Source organism: Scyliorhinus torazame, chromosome 7 (genome assembly GCF_047496885.1).
Source record: "Scyliorhinus torazame isolate Kashiwa2021f chromosome 7, sScyTor2.1, whole genome shotgun sequence".
NCBI classification, from domain to species: Eukaryota; Metazoa; Chordata; class Chondrichthyes; order Carcharhiniformes; family Scyliorhinidae; genus Scyliorhinus; species Scyliorhinus torazame.
The window spans coordinates 10765179-10789112 of NC_092713.1; the positions used below are offsets into that span (position 1 = coordinate 10765179).

General features: G+C 57.6%; 2 protein-coding genes across 2 annotated transcripts in view; one reads left to right on the top strand and one right to left on the bottom strand.

Annotated features, from left to right (window-relative positions):
• Nucleotides 1–889: 889 nt before the first annotated feature.
• ccn1 (cellular communication network factor 1) lies at nt 890–5360 on the bottom strand. Its single transcript, XM_072510303.1, has 5 exons — nt 5063–5360; nt 4230–4443; nt 3498–3851; nt 2440–2612; nt 890–2314 (listed from the first exon to the last, which is right to left on the bottom strand). Exons 1-5 carry the CDS (start codon nt 5111–5113, stop codon nt 2012–2014), a joined length of 1095 nt encoding a protein of 364 aa, XP_072366404.1. The 5' UTR covers nt 5114–5360; the 3' UTR covers nt 890–2011.
• A 1046-nt stretch (nt 5361–6406) lies between these two features.
• ddah1 (dimethylarginine dimethylaminohydrolase 1) overlaps nt 6407–23934 on the top strand; it is a 240128-nt gene continuing 222600 nt past the window's right edge. Inside the window, exon 1 of the mRNA XM_072510305.1 lies at nt 6407–6481. Coding sequence (XP_072366406.1) covers nt 6422–6481 — 60 coding nt within the window. The 5' untranslated portion in view covers nt 6407–6421. The remainder of the gene's footprint in view (nt 6482–23934) is intronic.

Below are 23934 nucleotides of genomic sequence, written 5' to 3' on the forward strand. Positions count from 1 at the left end.
ATATGAGAAGCATAATATCTATAATATATCTATAAGCATAATAGGGGCTGTTTAGCACACGGCTAAATCGCTGGCTTTGAAAGCAAACCAAGGCAGGCCAGCAGCACAGTTCAATTCCCATAACAGCCTCCCCGAACAGGCGCCGGAATGTGGCGACTAGGGGCTTTTCACAGTAACTTCATTTGAAGCCTACTTGTGACAATAAGCGATTTCCATTTCAATTTTTCATTTCTTGGGGTTTGGCGGGCTCAAGCTCACAAAAATGACCCGTTTGGGCCATTGCCTCCTAACGCCTATTTTATCTTTCAAGTATTGGCCGCTACTCTTTTAAAGCAGAAACTCACCAAGTCTCCTACCACAGCACCGTCCAGCTCTCCCACCTAGGAGAGAGGATGCATGGGAACGCCACTTATTATCCTGACTTGGAAATATAATCGTTGTTCCTTCACTGCCAGCGAATCGACATCCTGGAGCTCCCTTCCGAACAGTGCCGTGGTTTACCCACACCAAAGGACTGTAGCGGTTCAAGGTGATGGATCAACACTGCCTGCTCAAGGAGCTACGAGGGATGGGATAGAAAGTCCGGTGATGTTCACATCCCGTGTAAAAAAAATTCAAAAAGACAGAATCCGACATGGGATAGCAAACTCCTGTCATATTTACAGAGGTCTGTCATTCTGGCACAGTCCTTGACGTTTTATATTGGTTCATTTTGGAGATCACCACTTGATTGGCTCCTATTACACAACATCCCATGCAGAATATTTAATTGGGGGTGTGCAGGTGTCTGAAGGTTCACCATTGTTTAAATTTCCAGCTGTACACTTTAGTCCATGACTGGCTTAACACGCTTTTAACACAGAAACAAACAGAATGTACCAGAAGTCTGTTCCATAAATAAAATTGTTTATTTCTTCCTCTTAAAAAAATTAAATCTATGTACATTTCATTCCAGTATGACATTTTCTTTCTGTATCCCAATAGAATTTGCTACATTTTTGATAAATAATGCAACATTGAAAGGATATACTGCAGGATTTGTAATAACTGAATGCTGTTTGCTGTGCTTATGCATAGTCGACAGCGGAAGCTTTAACAGGGTTGGTTACTAGCTGCCACATAACGTGAGCTATGTAGCTCACTTCAGGAAATAATGTGATCCACCTAGGGGTTGTGTAAGCCCGGGACCTCGGATTATTATTACATTTTCAATAACAACCATGTTTTCACACAAGTACTTGATAAAAGACAATACACTGCTAATTGTACATGGTAAGACATTATATAATAATACAAATATACATCATTTTGTTACAAATCAAACAAATGTTGGGAAAACATGCTCCAAAATGAAGCTATCTCCATGCTCCAATAAATTGAAGCTTTCATTTAACCTTGAGGGTTGACCCTTCCCTCAGTCACAGCGGCCACGAGAGCAACGCTGTACAGTGCACATAGGTATAGCTACAGTATTACAGTCTCTGCCCCCCACCCACCCATCCCTTTTGATGTGGTTGCATGTACGGTGTGTAAAGATTTAAACAGAAAATTACACCACCGCCCCTCCACCAAAAAAAGCCCCAGCCCTCTCAAAAGCATTCGCCAAGCCCCAATGTTACGCTGGATCTGATGTTTAGCTGGGGAAAGTATAGCTGGGGCCAGTGCAAAGGGGCTGGTTTAGCACAGTGGGCTAAACAGCTGGCTTGTAATGCAGAACAACGCCAGCAGCGCGGGTTCAGTTCCCGTACCGGCCTCCCCGAACAGGCGCCGGAATGTGGCGACTAGGGGCTTTTCACAGTAACTTCATTGAAGCCTACTTGTGACAATAAGCAAAATTATTATTATTATTAAAACCTCTCGAAGCGAAGAGAGGAAAATAAATAAATCCTGCCCCATTAACAGCCGCTGCTGCCGCCCCATTTTTAATTGTGCCCCTTTCTTCCTCACTCGTGATGCCAATTCATTTCTTCCTCTGCCTGCTTGCCCCGGTCTCAACAGCCTGCGCCGTTTCTCAATCTAGGAACTTGTGAATGTCATTGTGCAACATGACGTAAGGACTGGAGGCCTCGTTGTGGTGGGGGCAGTTGTAGTGACATCTGCACGACTGAATCATCATCATGTTCCTGGTGAAGGCCTCCCCGTCGTCACAACGGAAGCGAACACGGACAGTCCGGGTCTGCTGGGGAGTGCAGCAACGCCCGTCGACGCACGAGCCGCACTGCTTGGTGCGGTACCTCTTCACACTGGCGCAACCTGCGTAGGTGAAGCGGACGGCTGAGCTGGATTTCCGGGTTCTGTAACACTTCTTTCCTTTCTGTTAGTGGGAGAGGGGTGGGGGGAAAGAAAATGAGACACCATCAGCAAACGTACGGATTTATTGTAGATTAGAGTTGTAGCAACATTATAGAATCAAGGGGTATAGGGAGAAACGGGCCTTACTTTAAGGTTCGGAATCGTCGGCTGGTCGCACGGGCGGATGTCACAGATTCTGGTCTCTTTCCGAAGTCTACAGTCAGGGTTGTCATTGGTGACTCTTGTGGAGATGCCTGTCCCACAGGTCCTGGAGCACTGCGACCAGTCCGTTGTCTGGACGAAGCATTTGGGTCTCCAAGCTGAAAAATAAATTGAATGACGGCCGGGTTAGAAAACGGAGAGAGGATGTTGGTTCAATCAAATCGTTTCACAAAACAGCTTCCTATTTCAGGTGAGCACAATATACGTGAGGCTCTTCTTGTGTTGGATCGCGGTTAACATCAATGTGCACGTCCGCGTGAGAAATGCTTGTTCCGCTGGGTCGTTGACAGGGATCAGTTTCAATTTTGTGGAAGTTTTCCAAAAACTCTCCGACCAGTGAGGGAAGTAAATCTAGCACGGCGCCTGCTGATGATGTCATCGCTGGTGCCGGTTCGACATGTGCTTTGGGATTTCCCAACCCTTTTAAGTCCTAATTTCCTGAAGTAGCCGATAGTTAACGAGTTTGGCATGGCCACGGTTTAGTGTTTGCAGTAAAAGTTCGGGATACCCCACTTGGGATTGTTAATATGGGCGGGATTTTCTGCGCAACCTGCCGCGCGTTTTTTGGCGGCAGAGGCAGCCCGTACCTCGTGTTGCCCTATTATGTATTTTCTTTTTATTTTATTTTCATGTACTTAATGATCTGTTGAGCTGCACGCAGACAAATCCTTTTCACAGTACCTCGGTACACGTGACAATAAACAAATCCAATCCAAAGCGGGATTTTATGGTCCCGCCGATGTCAACGGGATTTCCCGTCGAATACACCCGTCGCCGGGAAACCCTAGGCGAGGGTGCACCATCGGTGAGACAGGAATAGGGAACTGATCCGGCAGCAACTTTCAAAAGGGAATTGGTGAAATACCTCGAGGGGGCGGCACTGGGGGGAAAGAGCAGGAAGATTGGGGCCAATCCGATAACTCTTACAAAAGAGCTAGCACAGGCAGGATGGGCTGACTGGACTTGATGATTCTATAACTTACCAGGTAGTCTCTTGAGGCCCCCTCGGAGTAGGGAGAGCAGTTCGTTGTTGTACAGCGATCCATCTTGCCATGTCTTCAGCACAGTCTCTTGACTGAAGAAGTCCCCCGTGTCCTCGGCGTCCAAAACCGCCTTGTTTCCGTCACAAACCCATTCCTCGCAGCACTGGCCTGGGACCTTAACCAGCCGTGGGTTAGGGCAGCCAGTGTTGGGCAGTGAGAGCTCTTGAGGGCAGAGAGGGGTACAGCCCACTGCTCCATTGATACAAGTGCACTGATGTTTGCAATTGGGTTGAAAGATCTCCCCATTTTGGTAAATCTTACTGTTGTACTCACAAGGTCTTCCTTCAGATCTGGCTGTGAAAACATAAATCAAATAAAAAGATACATTAAAAAGCGAACTGGGGGAATAGACAGACATCTCTCCCTTTTGCCAAGTGCCTCCAGATATATCTAAAACTGTGGAAATTCTAAGCACAAGTCCCTCGAGGCATGCACAATGGATTACTAAGGAATCACTTTCCCTTCAAACATCCACACACACACCGATTTACATTCCTGACTGCTGAAATCATTTCCCTTGCTGCCAATCGATGGCCAAAGAACAATATAGCATAACCATACATGGTTTTAAGCGATGACAGAACTCCCTTTTCTTTCGGACTAGGCTCAGCGGCGGGAGACATTCCCAAAGGTTTTTAATAAGCCCTCAAATGAGCCGCAAGAATCTCTTACCTCTACAGATGCCCCGCAGGGCACTGGGGCTGGCTCCGAAGTTGCACTGCAAGCCCTTGGTGTGATCGCAGGGCTGTGACTTGCTGCAGTCCTCATTGAGCTGCTTGGCACAGACCCGGCAACACCCACAGCCGTCCAGAACCAGGCTCACCCCTGGGGGGCAGCTTGACACCTCCTGAGGGCACTGACATCTCGATGGGCAGGTTAAGGTCGCCTGGAAGTGGGGAAAGGGAACAAACACTTAGTCTCCTGCTCTCAATTAAATTGTAACATAGCGTTTTCCAAATTACCCCCGCCCCCCCCCCAAAAAAAAAACCCACTGCTCAACCACGTCCCAACAGTTTAAAGCTACTCACACAGTCCAGGCCATTCTGCCCATCCTGACTAGTTTTCTTCCCGGGAAGCGCAGGTGGCAGTTCATAGACTGATGCAGTGCCACAGCGAGGCCATTCGGCCCGTCGTTCCTTTGCCAGCCCATTTTGGAAGAGCTGTCCAATGATTCCCCCTCCCCCCCAGAAAAAAAAAGAATTAAAACCCCTTCAAGCGGTCAACCGGGTTCTCTCAGATTCCCAGTTCTGTGTAAGAGTCACATTGTGTTCACTCTGTGTTCCTCTCCCCACAGATGCTGCTGGATCTGCTGAGTTCATCCAACAGTCTCTGCTTTTTTTTTGTTTCAGATTCCTAGCTCAAAGAACTGCCTTGGTCCCAGCAACAGCAACAAGAAGAAACCCTTCAAGCATTTGTGCACAGTTAGAATCCCCTCAAGCATTTCTGCCCGTTGAGGAATTAATTCCTTTACAGTTTGTGAGCAAATTGCAAGTGGGCAAACTCACCTTAGCCAGGCAGATGACGAGGAAGACAGCGAATGCTGTGAGCTGGAACATTTTGGGAAGATGTGTCCCAGCAAGAGTTTCTTTTTTTTTCCCCCCCCTCTGGATTGACACAAGCTGCTCTGTGTGTGTGTGCTTGCTGTCTGTTCCTAGCTGCTCCTGTGTTGCTGGGTCCTGTTGCTCTTGCAGTCTCTGCACAGCCTGTTGCCTGTAGTTGCTGACTCCACTGCCTTGTGTGCAAGCTGCTTGGAGCGCCCTGCTTTTTATAAGCGACTGGCCCCGGCTGGCTGACGTCCTCCCGGCTGTCTGGGGCTGCACAGCTTGTTTGATTTCAACGGGAGGAATGTCAGGAATGTTTCTGGCGCGTTTTTCTCAGACGCCGCCCCAGCTATAGAGGGGAGAGGGGGGGTTTAGAGAGATAATATTCAGGCTGCTCTCTCATCTTATCCAAATTAAAACAGCACACATCATTGAACCACATTCTATTAAGAGAGGGGGGTGGGGGGGCAAAATACTTGAAAGTTTGCATCATAAAACATTGACAAATCATTCCAATAGAACAGACGGAAAGTTTATGGCTTCAAAACTGGCCCCTTTCCTCTCCCACCGCCCCCCCCCCTCTCCTTAAGTATTTCCAGATGAATTATACTTAACGACGTAACATTATTTCCATATTTGGTATGGGAGAAGTCTGCCTTTTCCACATTCTTTGTGTTTGCCTGCCGACCACAACGCCTTGTTGACATCCCCAAACTTATTTTAATACTTTTCTCAAAGGGTCTGATTGATGGTTGCAAGAAGGGTGTCGTTTTTAAAAAGGTTCCTCGCCTTCTGCTTTTGAAGGAAGTCTTTAGAAAGTTTGCTGTGTTTGAGAGGAGGGGGGGGCGGAGGGAGAGCAACTTCCACACTCACAATTTGGGGTATTTTTATTTTGCACACACATAGTTATAAAGGCAGCAGCCAGTCACATCCGAGTAACAAGTGACATTAGCCAGGCATGGTTAGAGGAGCGATTTCAGGGTTTGTCGTGGAGGATGTGCTTCTAAGAATTGAACCATTGATATGTTTACCCCCCCCCCCCCCCCCCCCCAGGTACTGGCTCTGTACAGGGATCACCTAAAGACCTAAAGGGGTTTAAAGGAGTATTTCATCTTTTCTAGAAACATTCAGAGACTGGTTCTAACCACAACCCCCGCCCCCCCCCCCCCCCCCCTCCTCCTCTGGATACTTTGATGAAAGGGATCTTTTAATTTCACGCTGGTTAAAAACAGTCCAAGAATTTTGCTTGGCTGCAGATCAGATGAGGGATACAGGCAGATTCCTGTCTGGCTGGATGCTGCCAGGGTCACTTTTAACCTCAGAATGTGCAAAAAGGCCGGACCTGTGGATGTGTGTGTGAAGTCGGTGGGGAGCTTTGAAGGGGTAAGTTTGACAGTTTCATTAATTGGCTCTGGGCTATCCTGGAGGAAGGAGTTCCATCCCATCCCATGCCGGGACTGACCCTGGTTGAGTGGGATCGCACCCCTGGGCTCAAATGAATCAACCCCTCCTGATTCAGAGTTACTGGCCCTGCACTGGGCATTTTCACTCCTCAATCAATCAATGGCAACAACACTCGAGTCGTCCTCTAAGTGTATCTGTCATTCAAAAGAATGCTATTGCTTATTATCAGGTGAGAGATACCTAGAGAAAAGGTCAACATGGGACACCTCCAGCTGCTTTTAGCAATGTTCATTCCTCTGCATTCATGTGGGGAGGTGCGACATTCTGAAATGTTCTGAACTTTTCTCCCTTATTTTTCTGACACTCACAAGGGCTAGGCAGGCAGGAAATACTATATAAGTCTGCCTAGTTCCGAGACTGCCTCTGTGAAGATTGAATGATGCCGATTATATTAATCTACTGTTTGTTTGAAACTGATTTTTTTTTTTGGCCTCGATTTTTTAAATTCCAACCGTGCTACGCACACTGGCCTAACCAATCTCATTGCAGATCGCAGATACTATTTGTTTAATAAAAATAGATGATTCCCCGTGAGTATTGGATCTGCCAGGATAGTTACATAGGAACATAGGAATTAGGAGCAGAAGGAGGCCATTCAGCCCCTCTAGCCTGCTCCGCCGTTCAATCAGACCATGGCTGGTCTCTTCCTGGTCTCAAATTCACCTCCCACATGTTCCCCATATCCCTTTAACCTGTTTTTAAAAATCAGAAATATATCTATCTCCTTCTTGAAACCATTTATTGACTCAGATTCCACCGCACTATGGGGCAGCGAGTTCTACAAATAATAATAATCTTTATTGTCACAAGTAGGCTTACATTAACACTGCAATGTCGTCAACCCGTCCCATTCTGGCGCCTGTTCGGGTACACTGAGGGAGAATTCACAATTCACCTAACAGCACGTCTTTCGGGACTTTCGGAGCACCCGGAGGAAACCCACGCAGACACGGGGCGAACGTGCAGACTCCGCACAGTGACCCAAGCCGGGAATCGAACCTGTGACCCTGGCGCTGTGAAGCAACAGCGCTAACCACTGTGCTACTGTGCCGCCCATTCACCACCCTCTGCGAGAAGCAGTTCCTGCTCATCTCAGTTCGATCCTGGTGCGGTCAGGCGGCGGTTAGCACTGCTGCCTCACAGCGCCAGGGAACCACGTTCCCTCCGGGTGCTCCGGTCCCTCCTACAGTGCAAAGATCTGCAGATCAGGTGGATTGGCCATGCTAAAATAATAATAATCTTTATTAGTGTCACAAGTAGGCGTACATTAGCACCACAATGAAGTTACTGTGAAAATACCCTCGTCACCACATTTAGTGTCCAAAGGTGTGCAGGTTAAGTGGGGCTATGGGGAGACGGTGGGGGAGGAAGGGGTGGAATGGGCCTACATAGGCACTTTGGCAGGGTCGGTGGAAACTCAGTGGGCCGAATGAAAAGTAGGCTTCAATGAAGTTACTGTGAAAAGCCCCTAGTCGCCACACCGGCACCTGTTCAGGGAGGCTGGTATGGGAATTGAACCGTGCTGCTGGCCTGCCTTGGTCTACTTTAAAAGCCAGCGATTTAGCCCTGTGCTAAACCAGCCCTTGCTGGTTGGCCTCCAGAATGGCCTCCTTCTGCACTGTAGGGATTTTATGATTCTATGATCGGTGTACGTTGGGAGTTCAGTCATTCATTATGGTCCAGAGGCTTTAGAGGGGATACAGCAAGGATTTATCAGCATGATTCTAGTCATGAGGAAGTAGGTTGGAGAAGCTCGAACGATTCTACCTATGGAGGAGGTGGTTTGATAGAGATTCCCAAAATGATGAGCGGTCTGGACAGAGTCAATCGGGAGAAACTGTTCCCATTGGTGGAAGGATCAGGAACGAGAGGACACAGATTTACGGTAATCGGCAGAAGTAGCAATGGGGACATGAGGAGAAACTTTCTCACGCAGCGAGCGGCTAGGATCTGGAATGTGCTGCCTGAGAGTGTGATGGAGACCGGTTCAATCGAGGCTTTCAAAATAGAATTGGGTAATAACCTGATAGGAAGGGATCTGTGGGCTATGGGAGAGAATCACAGAATACTACAGTGCAGAAGAGGGCCTTCAGTCCATCGAGTCAGCACCAGTGCGTGAAAAACACCGACCTGCCCACCTAATCCCATTGGCCCATAGCCTGGAACATTATGACGTGCCAAGTGCTCATCCAGGTACTTTGTAAAGGATGTGAGGCAACCCGCCTCGACCCCCCTCCACCCCCCTCCCAGGCAGAGTGTTCCAGACCCTCACCACCCTCTGGGTAAAAAGGTCTTTCCTCAAATCCCCCCTAGCCCCCTGCCCCTGACATTGATCTGGTGCCCCCCTCGTAACTGACCCTTCAACAAAAGGGAACAGCTCCTCCCTGTCCACTCTGTCCATGCCCCTCGGAATGAGGTGGGAGTATAGCATTGGGTAAGTTGCTCTTACCGAGAGCTGGCAGGATACGATGGGCCATATGGCGTTGTTCTGTGCTGGAACCATTCGCTCATTCCTTGGTCTGCTTTCTGACGGTGCGTTCCCCAGGAAATTAAAAATTTTGGACATTTGCCAGTGGATTCCCCACCAGCTTCAGTACATTCCATGTCCATGATTCATTTCAGCTCCGTAACAATAAGGTGAAATATCATCCGATTTAAACACACAGAAGATGCTATCTGCGTCTTATCTGGTGAGAAATTAAGACAGATCTACTCCAACACTGCCAGGCCGCTGCTTCCGCCCATGTTTGCCCACAGATGTGCCCAGAAGCCAGCCACAAGAAGCCAGCCACAAATCACAAGCTGGCAAGGCACCAGAGATCCTACAGCAACCAACCACTAGAGGCCACTCATCCCCCACGAGCAGCCAGACACGTCTCATCGGCCAGACATCCCCCTCGAGCAGCCAGACACGTCTCGTCACCCAGACATCCCCGACGGGCAGCCAGACACGTCTCGTCACCCAGACATCCCCCTCGAGCAGCCAGACACGTCTCGTCACCCAGACATCCCCCTCGAGCAGCCAGACACGTCTCGTCACCCAGACATCCCCCTCGAGCAGCCAGACACGTCTCGTCACCCAGACATCCCCCTCGAGCAGCCAGACACGTCTCGTCACCCAGACATCCCCCTCGAGCAGTCAGACACGTCTCGTCACCCAGACATCCCCCTCGAGCAGCCAGACACGTCTCGTCACCCAGACATCCCCCTCGAGTAGCCAGACACGTCTCGTCACCCAGACATCCCCCTCGAGCAGCCAGACACGTCTCGTCACCCAGACATCCCCCACGGGCAGCCAGACACGTCTCGTCACCCAGACATCCCCCTCGAGCAGCCAGACACGTCTCGTCACCCAGACAATCCCCCTCGAGCAGCCAGACACGTCTCGTCACCCAGACATCCCCCTCGAGCAGCCAGACACGTCTCGTCACCCAGACATCCCCCACGGGCAGCCAGACACGTCTCATCGGCCAGACATCCCCCTCGAGCAGCCAGACACGTCTCGTCACCCAGACATCCCCCTCGAGTAGCCAGACACGTCTCGTCACCCAGACATCCCCCTCGAGCAGCCAGACACGTCTCGTCACCCAGACATCCCCCACGGGCAGCCAGACACGTCTCGTCACCCAGACATCCCCCTCGAGCAGCCAGACACGTCTCGTCACCCAGACAATCCCCCTCGAGCAGCCAGACACGTCTCGTCACCCAGACATCCCCCTCGAGCAGCCAGACACGTCTCGTCACCCAGACATCCCCCACGGGCAGCCAGACACGTCTCATCGGCCAGACATCCCCCTCGAGCAGCCAGACACGTCTCGTCACCCAGACATCCCCGACGGTCAGCCAGACACGTCTCGTCACCCAGACATCCCCCTCGAGCAGCCAGACACGTCTCGTCACCCAGACATCCCCCTCGAGCAGCCAGACACGTCTCGTCACCCAGACATCCCCCTCGAGCAGCCAGACACGTCTCGTCACCCAGACATCCCCCTCGAGCAGCCAGACACGTCTCGTCACCCAGACATCCCCCACGGGCAGCCAGACACGTCTCGTCACCCAGACATCCCCCACGGGCAGCCAGACACGTCTCGTCACCCAGACAATCCCCCTCGAGTAGCCAGACACGTCTCGTCACCCAGACATCCCCCTCGAGCAGCCAGACACGTCTCGTCACCCAGACATCCCCCTCGAGCAGCCAGACACGTCTCGTCACCCAGACATCCCCCACGGGCAGCCAGACACGTCTCGTCACCCAGACATCCCCCACGGGCAGCCAGACACGTCTCGTCACCCAGACAATCCCCCTCGAGCAGCCAGACACGTCTCGTCACCCAGACATCCCCCTCGAGCAGCCAGACACGTCTCGTCACCCAGACATCCCCCTCGAGCAGCCAGACACGTCTCGTCACCCAGACATCCCCGACGGGCAGCCAGACACGTCTCGTCACCCAGACATCCCCCTCGAGCAGCCAGACACGTCTCGTCACCCAGACATCCAGCACGCGCAGCCAGACACGTCTCGTCACCCAGACATCCCCCTCGAGCAGCCAGACACGTCTCGTCACCCAGACATCCCCCTCGGGCAGCCAGACACGTCTCGTCACCCTGACATCCCCCACGAGTAGCCAGACACGTCTCGTCACCCAGACATCCCCCACGGGCAGCTAGACACGTCTCGTCACCCAGACATCCAGCACGCGCAGCCAGGCACGTCTCGTCACCCAGACATCCCCCTCGAGCAGCCAGACACGTCTCGTCACCCAGACATCCAGCACGCGCAGCCAGGCACGTCTCGTCACCCAGACATCCAGCACGAGCAGCCAGACACGTCTCGTCACCCAGACATCCCCGACGGTCAGCCAGACACGTCTCGTCACCCAGACATCCCCCTCGAGCAACCAGACACGTCTCGTCACCCAGACATCCCCCACGGGCAGCCAGACACGTCTCGTCACCCAGACAATCCCCCTCGAGCAACCAGACACGTCTCGTCACCCAGACATCCCCCACGGGCAGCCAGACACGTCTCGTCACCCAGACATCCCCCACGAGCAGCCAGACACGTCTCGTCACCCAGACATCCCCCTCGAGCAGCCAGACACGTCTCGTCACCCAGACATCCCCCTCGAGTAGCCAGACACGTCTCGTCACCCAGACATCCCCCTCGAGCAGCCAGACACGTCTCGTCACCCAGACATCCCCCTCGAGTAGCCAGACACGTCTCGTCACCCAGACATCCCCCTCAGGCAGCCAGACACGTCTCGTCACCCAGACATCCCCGACGGGCAGCCAGACACGTCTCGTCACCCAGACATCCCCCTCGAGCAGCCAGACACGTCTCGTCACCCAGACATCCCCCTCGAGCAGCCAGACACGTCTCGTCACCCAGACATCCCCCTCGAGCAGCCAGACACGTCTCGTCACCCAGACATCCCCCTCAAGCAGCCAGACACGTCTCGTCACCCAGACATCCCCCACGGGCAGCCAGACACGTCTCGTCACCCAGACATCCCCCTCGAGCAGCCAGACACGTCTCGTCACCCAGACATCCCCGACGGGCAGCCAGAAACGTCTCGTCACCCAGACATCCCCCTCGAGCAGCCAGACACGTCTCGTCACCCAGACATCCCCCTCGAGCAAGTAGACACGTCTCGTCACCCAGACATCCCCCTCGAGCAGCCAGACACGTCTCGTCACCCAGACATCCCCCTCGAGTAGCCAGACACGTCTCGTCACCCAGACATCCCCGACGGGCAGCCAGACACGTCTCGTCACCCAGACATCCCCCTCGAGCAGCCAGACACGTCTCGTCACCCAGACATCCCCCTCGAGCAAGTAGACACGTCTCGTCACCCAGACATCCCCCTCGAGCAGCCAGACACGTCTCGTCACCCAGACATCCCCCTCGCGCAGCCAGACACGTCTCGTCACCCAGACATCCCCCACGGGCAGCCAGACACGTCTCGTCACCCAGACATCCCCCACGGGCAGCCAGACACGTCTCGTCACCCAGACATCCCCCACGAGCAGCCAGACACGTCTCGTCACCCAGACATCCCCCACGGGCAGCCAGACACGTCTCGTCACCCAGACATCCCCCTCGAGCAGCCAGACACGTCTCGTCACCCAGACATCCCCCTCAAGCAGCCAGACACGTCTCGTCACCCAGACATCCCCCACGGGCAGCCAGACACGTCTCGTCACCCAGACATCCCCCTCGAGCAGCCAGACACGTCTCGTCACCCAGACATCCCCCTCGAGCAAGTAGACACGGCTCGTCACCCAGACATCCCCCTCGAGCAGCCAGACACGTCTCGTCACCCAGACACACCCGACGGGCAGCCAGACACGTCTCGTCACCCAGACATCCCCCTCGAGTAGCCAGACACGTCTCGTCACCCAGACATCCCCCTCGAGCAGCCAGACACGTCTCGTCACCCAGACATCCCCCTCGAGCAGCCAGACACGTCTCGTCACCCAGACGTCCCCCACGGGCAGCCAGACACGTCTCGTCACCCAGACATCCCCCTCGAGCAGCCAGACACGTCTCGTCACCCAGACATCCCCCTCGAGCAAGTAGACACGTCTCGTCACCCAGACATCCCCCTCGAGCAGCCAGACACGTCTCGTCACCCAGACATCCCCCTCGAGTAGCCAGACACGTCTCGTCACCCAGACATCCCCCTCGAGCAGCCAGACACGACTCATCACCCAGACATCCCCCTCGAGCAGCCAGACACGTCTCGTCACCCAGACATCCCCCTCGAGCAGCCAGACACGTCTCGTCACCCAGACATCCCCCACGGGCAGCCAGACACGTCTCGTCACCCAGACATCCCCCTCGAGCAGCCAGACACGTCTCGTCACCCAGACGTCCCCCACGGGCAGCCAGACACGTCTCGTCACCCAGACATCCCCCTCGAGCAGCCAGACACGTCTCGTCACCCAGACATCCCCCACGCGCAGCCAGACACGTCTCGTCACCCAGACATCCCCCTCGAGCAGCCAGACACGTCTCATCACCCAGACATCCCCCTCGAGCAGCCAGTCACGTCTCGTCACCCAGACATCCCCCACGGGCAGCCAGACACGTCTCGTCTCCCAGACATCCCCCTCGAGCAGCCAGACACGTCTCATCACCCAGACATCCCCCTCGGGCAGCCAGACACGTCTCGTCACCCAGACATCCCCCTCGAGCAGCCAGACACGTCTCATCACCCAGACATCCCCCTCGAGTAGCCAGACACGTCTCGTCACCCAGACATCCCCCTCGAGCAGCCAGACATGACTCATCACCCAGACATCCCCCACGGGCAGCCAGACACGTCTCGTCACCCAGTCATCCCCCACGGGCAGCCAGACATGACTCATCACCCAGACATCCCCCACGGGCAGCCAGACACGTCTCGTCACCCAGACATCCCCCTCGAGCAGCCAGACACATCTCGTCACCCAGACATCCCCCTCGAGCAGCTAGACACGTCTCGTTACCCAGACATCCCCCTCGAGCAGCCAGACACGTCTCGTCACCCAGACATCCCCCACGGGCAGCCAGACACGTCTCGTCACCCAGACATCCCCCACGGGCAGCCAGACACGTCTCGTCACCCAGACATCCCCCACGAGCAGCCAGACACGTCTCGTCACCCAGACATCCCCCTCGAGCAGCCAGACACGTCTCGTTACCCAGACATCCCCCTCGAGCAGCCAGACACGTCTCGTCAACCAGACATCCACGACGGGCAGCCAGACACGTCTCGTCACCCAGACATCCCCCTCGAGCAGCCAGACACGTCTCGTCACCCAGACATCCCCCACGGGCAGCCAGACACGTCTCGTCACCCAGACATCCCCCACGAGTAGCCAGACACGTCTCGTCACCCAGACATCCCCCACGGGCAACTAGACACGTCTCGTCACCCAGACATCCCCCTCGAGCAACTAGACACGTCTCGTTACCCAGACATCCCCCACGCGCAGCCAGACACGTCTCGTTACCCAGACATCCCCCTCGAGCAGCCAGACACGTCTCGTCACCCAGACATCCAGCACGAGCAGCCAGACACGTCTCGTCACCCAGACATCCCCCACGGGCAGCCAGACACGTCTCGTCTCCCAGACATCCCCCTCGAGTAGCCAGACACGTCTCGTCACCCAGACATCCCCCTCGAGCAACCAGACACATCTCGTCACCCAGACATCCCCCTCGGGCAACTAGACACGTCTCGTCACCCAGACATCACCCACGGGCAGCCAGACACGTCTCGTCTCCCCGACATCCCCCTCGAGTAGCCAGACACGTCTCGTCACCCAGACATCCCCCTCGGGCAACTAGACACGTCTCGTCACCCAGACATCCCCCTCGAGCAACTACACACGTCTCGTCACCCAGACATCCCCCACGGGCAACTAGACACGTCTCGTCACCCAGACATCCCCCTCGAGCAACTAGACACGTCTCGTCACCCAGACATCCCCCTCGAGCAGCTAGACACGTCTCGTCACCCAGACATCCCCAACGAGCAGCCAGACACGTCTCGTCACCCAGACATCCCCCTCGAGCAGCTAGACACGTCTCGTCACCCAGACATCCCTCTCGAGGAGCCAGACACGTCTCGTCACCCAGACATCCCCCTCGAGCAGCTAGACACGTCTCGTCACCCAGACATCCCCGACGGGCAACTAGACACGTCACGTCACCCAGACATCCCCCTCGAGCAGCCAGACACGTCTCGTCACCCAGACGTCCCCCACGGGCAGCCAGACACGTCTCGTCACCCAGACATCCCCCACGGGCAGCCAGACACGTCTCGTCACCCAGACATCCCCCTCGAGCAGCCAGACACGTCTCGTCACCCAGACATCCCCCTCGAGCAGCCAGACACGTCTCATCACCCAGACATCCCCCTCGAGCAACCAGACACGTCTCGTCACCCAGACATCCCCGACGGGCAGCCAGACACGTCTCGTCTCCCAGACATCCCCCTCGAGCAGCCAGACACGTCTCGTCACCCAGACATCCCCCACGAGCAGCCAGACACGTCTCGTCACCCAGACATCCCCCTCGAGCAGCCAGACACGTCTCATCACCCAGACATCCCCCTCGGGCAGCCAGACACGTCTCGTCACCCTGACATCCCCCTCGAGTAGCCAGACACGTCTCGTCACCCAGACATCCCCCTCGAGTAGCCAGACACGTCTCGTCACCCAGACATCCCCCACGGGCAGCCAGACATGACTCATCACCCAGACATCCCCCACGGGCAGCCAGACACGTCTCGTCACCCAGACATCCCCCTCGAGCAGCCAGACACGTCTCGTCACCCAGACATCCCCCTCGAGCAGCCAGACACGTCTCGTCACCCAGACATCCCCCACGGGCAGCCAGACATGTCTCGTCACCCAGACATCCCCCTCGAGCAGCCAGACACGTCGCGTCACCCAGACATCCCCCACGGGCAGCCAGACACGTCTCGTCACCCAGACATCCCCTTCGAGCAGCCAGACACGTCTCGTCACCCAGACATCCCCCTCGAGCAGCCAGACACGTCTCGTCACCCAGACATCCCCCACGGGCAGCCAGACACGTCTCGTCACCCAGACATCCCCCACGGGCAGCCAGACACGTCTCGTCACCCAGACATCCCCCTCGAGCAGCCAGACACGTCTCGTCACCCAGACATCCCCCTCGAGCAGCCAGACACGTCTCGTCACCCAGACATCCCCCTCGAGCAGCCAGACACGTCTCGTCACCCAGACATCCCCCACGGGCAGCCAGACACGTCTCGTTACCCAGACATCCCCGACGGGCAGCCAGACACGTCTCGTCACCCAGACATCCCCCTCGAGCAGCCAGACACGACTCGTCACCCAGACATCCCCCTCGAGCAGCCAGACACGTCTCGTCACCCAGACATCCCCCTCGAGCAGCCAGACACGTCTCGTCACCCAGACATCCCTCACGAGCAGCCAGACACGTCTCGTCACCCAGACATCCCCCTCGAGCAGCCAGACACGTCTCATCACCCAGACATCCCCCACGAGCAGCCAGACACGTCTCGTCACCCAGACGTCCCCCACGGGCAGCCAGACACGTCTCGTCACCCAGACATCCCCCACGGGCAGCCAGACACGTCTCGTCACCCAGACATCCCCCTCGAGCAGCCAGACACGTCTCGTCACCCAGACATCCCCCTCGAGCAGCCAGACACGTCTCGTCACCCAGACATCCCCCTCGAGCAGCCAGACACGTCTCGTCACCCAGACATCCCCCTCGAGCAGCCAGACACGTCTCATCACCCAGACATCCCTCACGGGCAGCCAGACACGTCTCGTCACCCAGACATCCCCCTCGAGCAGCCAGACACGTCTCGTCACCCAGACATCCCCCTCGAGCAGACAGACACGTCTCGTCACCCAGACATCCCCCACGAGTAGCCAGACACGTCTCGTCACCCAGACATCCCCCTCGAGCAGCCAGACACGTCTCGTCACCCAGACATCCCCCACGAGTAGCCAGGCACGTCTCGTCACCCAGACATCCCCCACGGGCAGCCAGACACGTCTCGTCACCCAGACATCCCCCTCGAGTAGCCAGACATGACTCATCACCCAGACATCCCCCACGAGTAGCCAGGCACGTCTCGTCACCCAGACATCCCCCACGGGCAACTAGACACGACTCATCACCCAGACATCCCCCACGGGCAGCCAGACACGTCTCGTCACCCAGACATCCCCCACGCGCAGCCAGGCACGTCTCGTCACCCAGACATCCCCTCGAGTAGCCAGACACGTCTCGTCACCCAGACATCCCCCTCAGGCAGCCAGACACGTCTCGTCACCCAGACATCCCCCTCGAGCAGCCAGACACGTCTCGTCACCCAGACATCCCCCACGCGCAGCCAGACACGTCTCATCACCCAGACATCCCCCACGAGTAGCCAGACACGTCTCGTCACCCAGACATCCCCCACGAGTAGCCAGACACGTCTCGTCACCCAGACATCCCCCTCGAGCAGCCAGACACGTCTCGTCACCCAGACATCCCCCTCGAGCAGCCAGACACGTCTCGTCACCCAGACATCCCCCTCGAGCAGCCAGACACGTCTCGTCACCCAGACATCCCACACGAGTAGCCAGACACGTCTCGTCACCCAGACATCCCCCTCGAGCAGCCAGACATGTCTCGTCACCCAGACATCCCCCTCGAGCAGCCAGACACGTCTCGTCACCCAGACATCCCCCACGCGCAGCCAGACACGTCTCGTCACCCAGACATCCCCCTCGAGTAGCCAGACATGACTCATCACCCAGACATCCCCCACGAGTAGCCAGGCACGTCTCGTCACCCAGACATCCCCCACGGGCAACTAGACACGACTCATCACCCAGACATCCCCCACGGGCAGCCAGACACGTCTCGTCACCCAGACATCCCCCACGCGCAGCCAGGCACGTCTCGTCACCCAGACATCCCCTCGAGTAGCCAGACACGTCTCGTCACCCAGACATCCCCCTCAGGCAGCCAGACACGTCTCGTCACCCAGACATCCCCCTCGAGCAGCCAGACACGTCTCGTCACCCAGACATCCCCCACGCGCAGCCAGACACGTCTCATCACCCAGACATCCCCCACGAGTAGCCAGACACGTCTCGTCACCCAGACATCCCCCACGAGTAGCCAGACACGTCTCGTCACCCAGACATCCCCCTCGAGCAGCCAGACACGTCTCGTCACCCAGACATCCCCCTCGAGCAGCCAGACACGTCTCGTCACCCAGACATCCCCCTCGAGCAGCCAGACACGTCTCGTCACCCAGACATCCCACACGAGTAGCCAGACACGTCTCGTCACCCAGACATCCCCCTCGAGCAGCCAGACACGTCTCGTCACCCAGACATCCCCCTCGAGCAGCCAGACACGTCTCGTCACCCAGACATCCCCCTCGAGCAGCCAGACACGTCTCGTCACCCAGACATCCCCCTCGAGCAGCCAGACACGTCTCGTCACCCAGACATCCCACACGAGTAGCCAGACACGTCTCGTCACCCAGACATCCCCCACGAGTAGCCAGGCACGTCTCGTCACCCAGACATCCCCCACGAGTAGCCAGACACGTCTCGTCACCCAGACATCCCCCACGGGCAACTAGACACGTCTCGTCACCCAGACATCCCCCTCGAGCAGCCAGACACGTCTCGTCACCCAGACATCCCCCACGGACAGCCAGACATGTCTCGTCACCCAGACATCCCCCTCGAGCAGCCAGACACGTCTCGTCACCCAGACATCCCCCACGGGCAGCTAGACACGTCTCGTCACCCAGACATCCCCCTCGAGCAGCCAGACACGTCTCGTCACCCAGACATCCCCCTCGAGTAGCCAGACACGTCTCGTCACCCAGACATCCCCCTCGAGCAGCCAGACACGTCTCGTCACCCAGACATCCCCCTCGAGCAGCCAGACACGACTCATCACCCAGACATCCCCCTCGAGCAGCCAGACACGTCTCGTCACCCAGACATCCCCCACGGGCAGCTAGACACGTCTCGTCACCCAGACATCCCCCTCGAGCAGCCAAACACGTCTCGTCACCCAGACATCCCCCTCGAGCAGCCAGACACGTCTCGTCACCCAGACATCCCCCACGGGCAACTCGACACGTCTCGTCACCCAGACATCCCCCACGAGCAGCCAGACATGTCTCGTCACCCAGACATCCCCCTCGAGCAGCCAGACACGTCTCGTCACCCAGACATCCCCCACGAGCAGCCAGACACGTCTCGTCACCCAGACATCCCCGACGGGCAACTAGACACGTCTCGTCACCCAGACATCCCCCTCGAGCAGCTAGACACGTCTCGTCACCCAGACACCCCCCTCGAGTAGCCAGACACGTCTCGTCACCCAGACATCCCCCTCGAGCAGCCAGACACGTCTCGTCACCCAGACATCCCTCACGAGCAGCCAGACACGTCTCGTCACCCAGACATCCCCCTCGAGCAGCCAGACACGTCTCGTCACCCAGACATCCCCCACGAGCAGCCAGACACGTCTCGTCACCCAGACATCCCCCACGGGCAGCCAGACACGTCTCGTCACCCAGACATCCCCCACGGGCAGCCAGACACGTCTCGTCACCCAGACATCCCCCTCGAGCAGCCAGACACGTCTCGTCACCCAGACATCCCCCTCGCGCAGCCAGACACGTCTCGTCACCCAGACATCCCCCACGGGCAGCCAGACACGTCTCGTCACCCAGACATCCCCCACGGGCAGCCAGACACGTCTCGTCACCCAGACATCCCCCTCGAGCAGCCAGACACGTCTCGTCACCCAGACATCCCCCTCGAGCAGCCAGACACGTCTCGTCACCCAGACGTCCCCCACGGGCAGCCAGACACGTCTCGTCACCCAGACATCCCCCACGGGCAGCCAGACACGTCTCGTCACCCAGACATCCCCCTCGAGCAGCCAGACACGTCTCGTCACCCAGACATCCCCCACGAGCAGCCAGACACGTCTCGTCACCCAGACATCCCCCTCGAGCAGCCAGACACGTCTCGTCACCCAGACATCCCCCACGAGTAGCCAGACACGTCTCGTCACCCAGACATTCCCCACGGGCAACTAGACACGTCTCGTCACCCAGACATCCCCCTCGAGTAGCCAGACACGTCTCGTCACCCAGACATCCCCCTCGAGCAGCCAGACACGTCTCGTCACCCAGACATCCCCCTCGAGCAGCCAGACACGTCTCGTCACCCAGACATCCCCCACGCGCAGCCAGACACGTCTCGTCACCCAGACATCCCCCACGAGTAGCCAGACACGTCTCGTCACCCAGACATCCCCCTCGAGCAGCCAGACACGTCTCGTCACCCAGACATCCCCCTCGAGCAGACAGACACGTCTCGTCACCCAGACATCCCCCACGAGTAGCCAGACACGTCTCGTCACCCAGACATCCCCCACGAGTAGCCAGACACGTCTCGTCACCCAGACATCCCCCACGGGCAACTAGACACGTCTCGTCACCCAGACATCCCCCTCGAGCAGCCAGACACGTCTCGTCACCCAGACATCCCCCTCGAGCAGCCAGACACGTCTCGTCACCCAGACATCCCCCACGGGCAACTAGACACGTCTCGTCACCCAGACATCCCCCACGGGCAGCCAGACACGTCTCGTCACCCAGACATCCCCCTCGAGCAGCCAGACACGTCTCGTCACCCAGACATCCCCCTCGAGCAGACAGACACGTCTCGTCACCCAGACATCCCCCACGGGCAACTAGACACGTCTCGTCACCCAGACATCCCCCTCGAGGAGCCAGACACGTCTCGTCACCCAGACATCCCCCTCGAGCAGCCAGACACGTCTCGTCACCCAGACATCCCCCACGAGCAGCCAGACACGTCTCGTCACCCAGACATCCCCCACGAGCAGCCAGACACGTCTCGTCACCCAGACATCCCCCTCGAGCAGCCAGACGTCTCGTCACCCAGACATCCCCCACGGGCAGCCAGACACGTCTCGTCACCCAGACATCCCCCACGGGCAGCCAGACACGTCTCGTCACCCAGACATCCCCCACGGGCAGCCAGACATGTCTCGTCACCCAGACATCCCCCACGGGCAGCCAGACACGTCTCGTCACCCAGACATCCCCTCGAGTAGCCAGACACGTCTCATCACCCAGACATCCCCCTCGAGCAGCCAGACACGTCTCGTCACCCAGACATCCCCCACGGGCAACTAGACACGTCTCGTCACCCAGACATCCCCCTCGAGCAGCCAGACACGTCTCGTCACCCAGACATCCCCCTCGAGCAGACAGACACGTCTCGTCACCCAGACATCCCCCACGAGTAGCCAGACACGTCTCGTCACCCAGACATCCCCCTCGAGCAGCCAGACACGTCTCGTCACCCAGACATCCCCCACGAGTAGCCAGGCACGTCTCGTCACCCAGACATCCCCCACGGGCAACTAGACACGACTCATCACCCAGACATCCCCCACGCGCAGCCAGACACGTCTCGTCACCCAGACATCCCCCTCGAGTAGCCAGACATGACTCATCACCCAGACATCCCCCACGAGTAGCCAGGCACGTCTCGTCACCCAGACATCCCCCACGGGCAACTAGACACGACTCATCACCCAGACATCCCCCACGGGCAGCCAGACACGTCTCGTCACCCAGACATCCCCCACGCGCAGCCAGGCACGTCTCGTCACCCAGACATCCCCTCGAGTAGCCAGACACGTCTCGTCACCCAGACATCCCCCACGGGCAGCCAGACACGTCTCGTCACCCAGACATCCCCCACGAGTAGCCAGACACGTCTCGTCACCCAGACATCCCCCTCGAGCAACCAGACACGTCTCGTCACCCAGACATCCCCCACGGGCAGCCAGACACGTCTCGTCACCCAGACATCCCCCACGGGCAACTAGACACGTCTCGTCACCCAGACATCCCCCTCGAGCAGCCAGACACGTCTCGTCACCCAGACATCCCCCACGGACAGCCAGACATGTCTCGTCACCCAGACATCCCCCTCGAGCAGCCAGACACGTCTCGTCACCCAGACATCCCCCACGGGCAGCCAGACACGTCTCGTCACCCAGACATCCCCCTCGAGCAGCCAGACACGTCTCGTCACCCAGACATCCCCCTCGAGCAGCCAGACACGACTCATCACCCAGACATCCCCCTCGAGCAGCCAGACACGTCTCGTCACCCAGACATCCCCCACGGGCAGCTAGACACGTCTCGTCACCCAGACATCCCCCTCGAGCAGCCAAACACGTCTCGTCACCCAGACATCCCCCTCGAGCAGCCAGACACGTCTCGTCACCCAGACATCCCCCTCGAGCAGCCAAACACGTCTCGTCACCCAGACATCCCCCTCGAGCAGCCAGACACGTCTCGTCACCCAGACATCCCCCACGGGCAACTCGACACGTCTCGTCACCCAGACATCCCCCTCGAGCAGCCAGACACGTCTCGTCACCCAGACATCCCCCAGGAGCAGCCAGACACGTCTCGTCACCCAGACATCCCCGACGGGCAACTAGACACGTCTCGTCACCCAGACATCCCCCTCGAGCAGCTAGACACGTCTCGTCACCCAGACACCCCCCTCGAGTAGCCAGACACGTCTCGTCACCCAGACATCCCCCTCGAGCAGCCAGACACGTCTCGTCACCCAGACATCCCCCTCGAGCAGCCAGACACGTCTCGTCACCCAGACATCCCTCACGAGCAGCCAGACACGTCTCGTCACCCAGACATCCCCCTCGAGCAGCCAGACACGTCTCGTCACCCAGACGTCCCCCACGGGCAGCCAGACACGTCTCGTCACCCAGACATCCCCCACGGGCAGCCAGACACGTCTCGTCACCCAGACATCCCCCTCGAGCAGCCAGACACGTCTCGTCACCCAGACATCCCCCACGAGCAGCCAGACACGTCTCGTCACCCAGACATCCCCCTCGAGCAGCCAGACACGTCTCGTCACCCAGACATCCCCCACGAGTAGCCAGACACGTCTCGTCACCCAGACATTCCCCACGGGCAACTAGACACGTCTCGTCACCCAGACATCCCCCTCGAGTAGCCAGACACGTCTCGTCACCCAGACATCCCCCTCGAGCAGCCAGACACGTCTCGTCACCCAGACATCCCCCTCGAGCAGCCAGACACGTCTCGTCACCCAGACATCCCCCACGCGCAGCCAGACACGTCTCATCACCCAGACATCCCCCACGAGTAGCCAGACACGTCTCGTCACCCAGACATCCCCCACGAGTAGCCAGACACGTCTCGTCACCCAGACATCCCCCTCGAGCAGCCAGACACGTCTCGTCACCCAGACATCCCCCTCGAGCAGACAGACACGTCTCGTCACCCAGACATCCCCCACGAGTAGCCAGACACGTCTCGTCACCCAGACATCCCCCACGAGTAGCCAGACACGTCTCGTCACCCAGACATCCCCCACGGGCAACTAGACACGTCTCGTCACCCAGACATCCCCCTCGAGCAGCCAGACACGTCTCGTCACCCAGACATCCCCCTCGAGCAGCCAGACACGTCTCGTCACCCAGACATCCCCCACGGGCAACTAGACACGTCTCGTCACCCAGACATCCCCCACGGGCAGCCAGACACGTCTCGTCACCCAGACATCCCCCTCGAGCAGCCAGACACGTCTCGTCACCCAGACATCCCCCTCGAGCAGACAGACACGTCTCGTCACCCAGACATCCCCCACGGGCAACTAGACACGTCTCGTCACCCAGACATCCCCCTCGAGGAGCCAGACACGTCTCGTCACCCAGACATCCCCCTCGAGCA

What these genes read in the sequence shown, in the direction of transcription:
- ccn1 (XM_072510303.1), bottom strand. Translation starts at nt 5,113, where the DNA reads ATGTTCCAGCTCACAGCATTCGCTGTCTTCCTCGTCATCTGCCTGGCT. An exon ending in TCGTCATCTGCCTGGCTAAG is followed by an intron (nt 4,444 to 5,062) that starts GTGAGTTTGCCC and finishes CCCCACTTCCAG; the next exon opens with GCGACCTTAACCTGCCCATC. An exon ending in GGGCCTCAAGAGACTACCTG is followed by an intron (nt 2,613 to 3,497) that starts GTAAGTTATAGA and finishes TTTATTTTTCAG; the next exon opens with CTTGGAGACCCAAATGCTTC.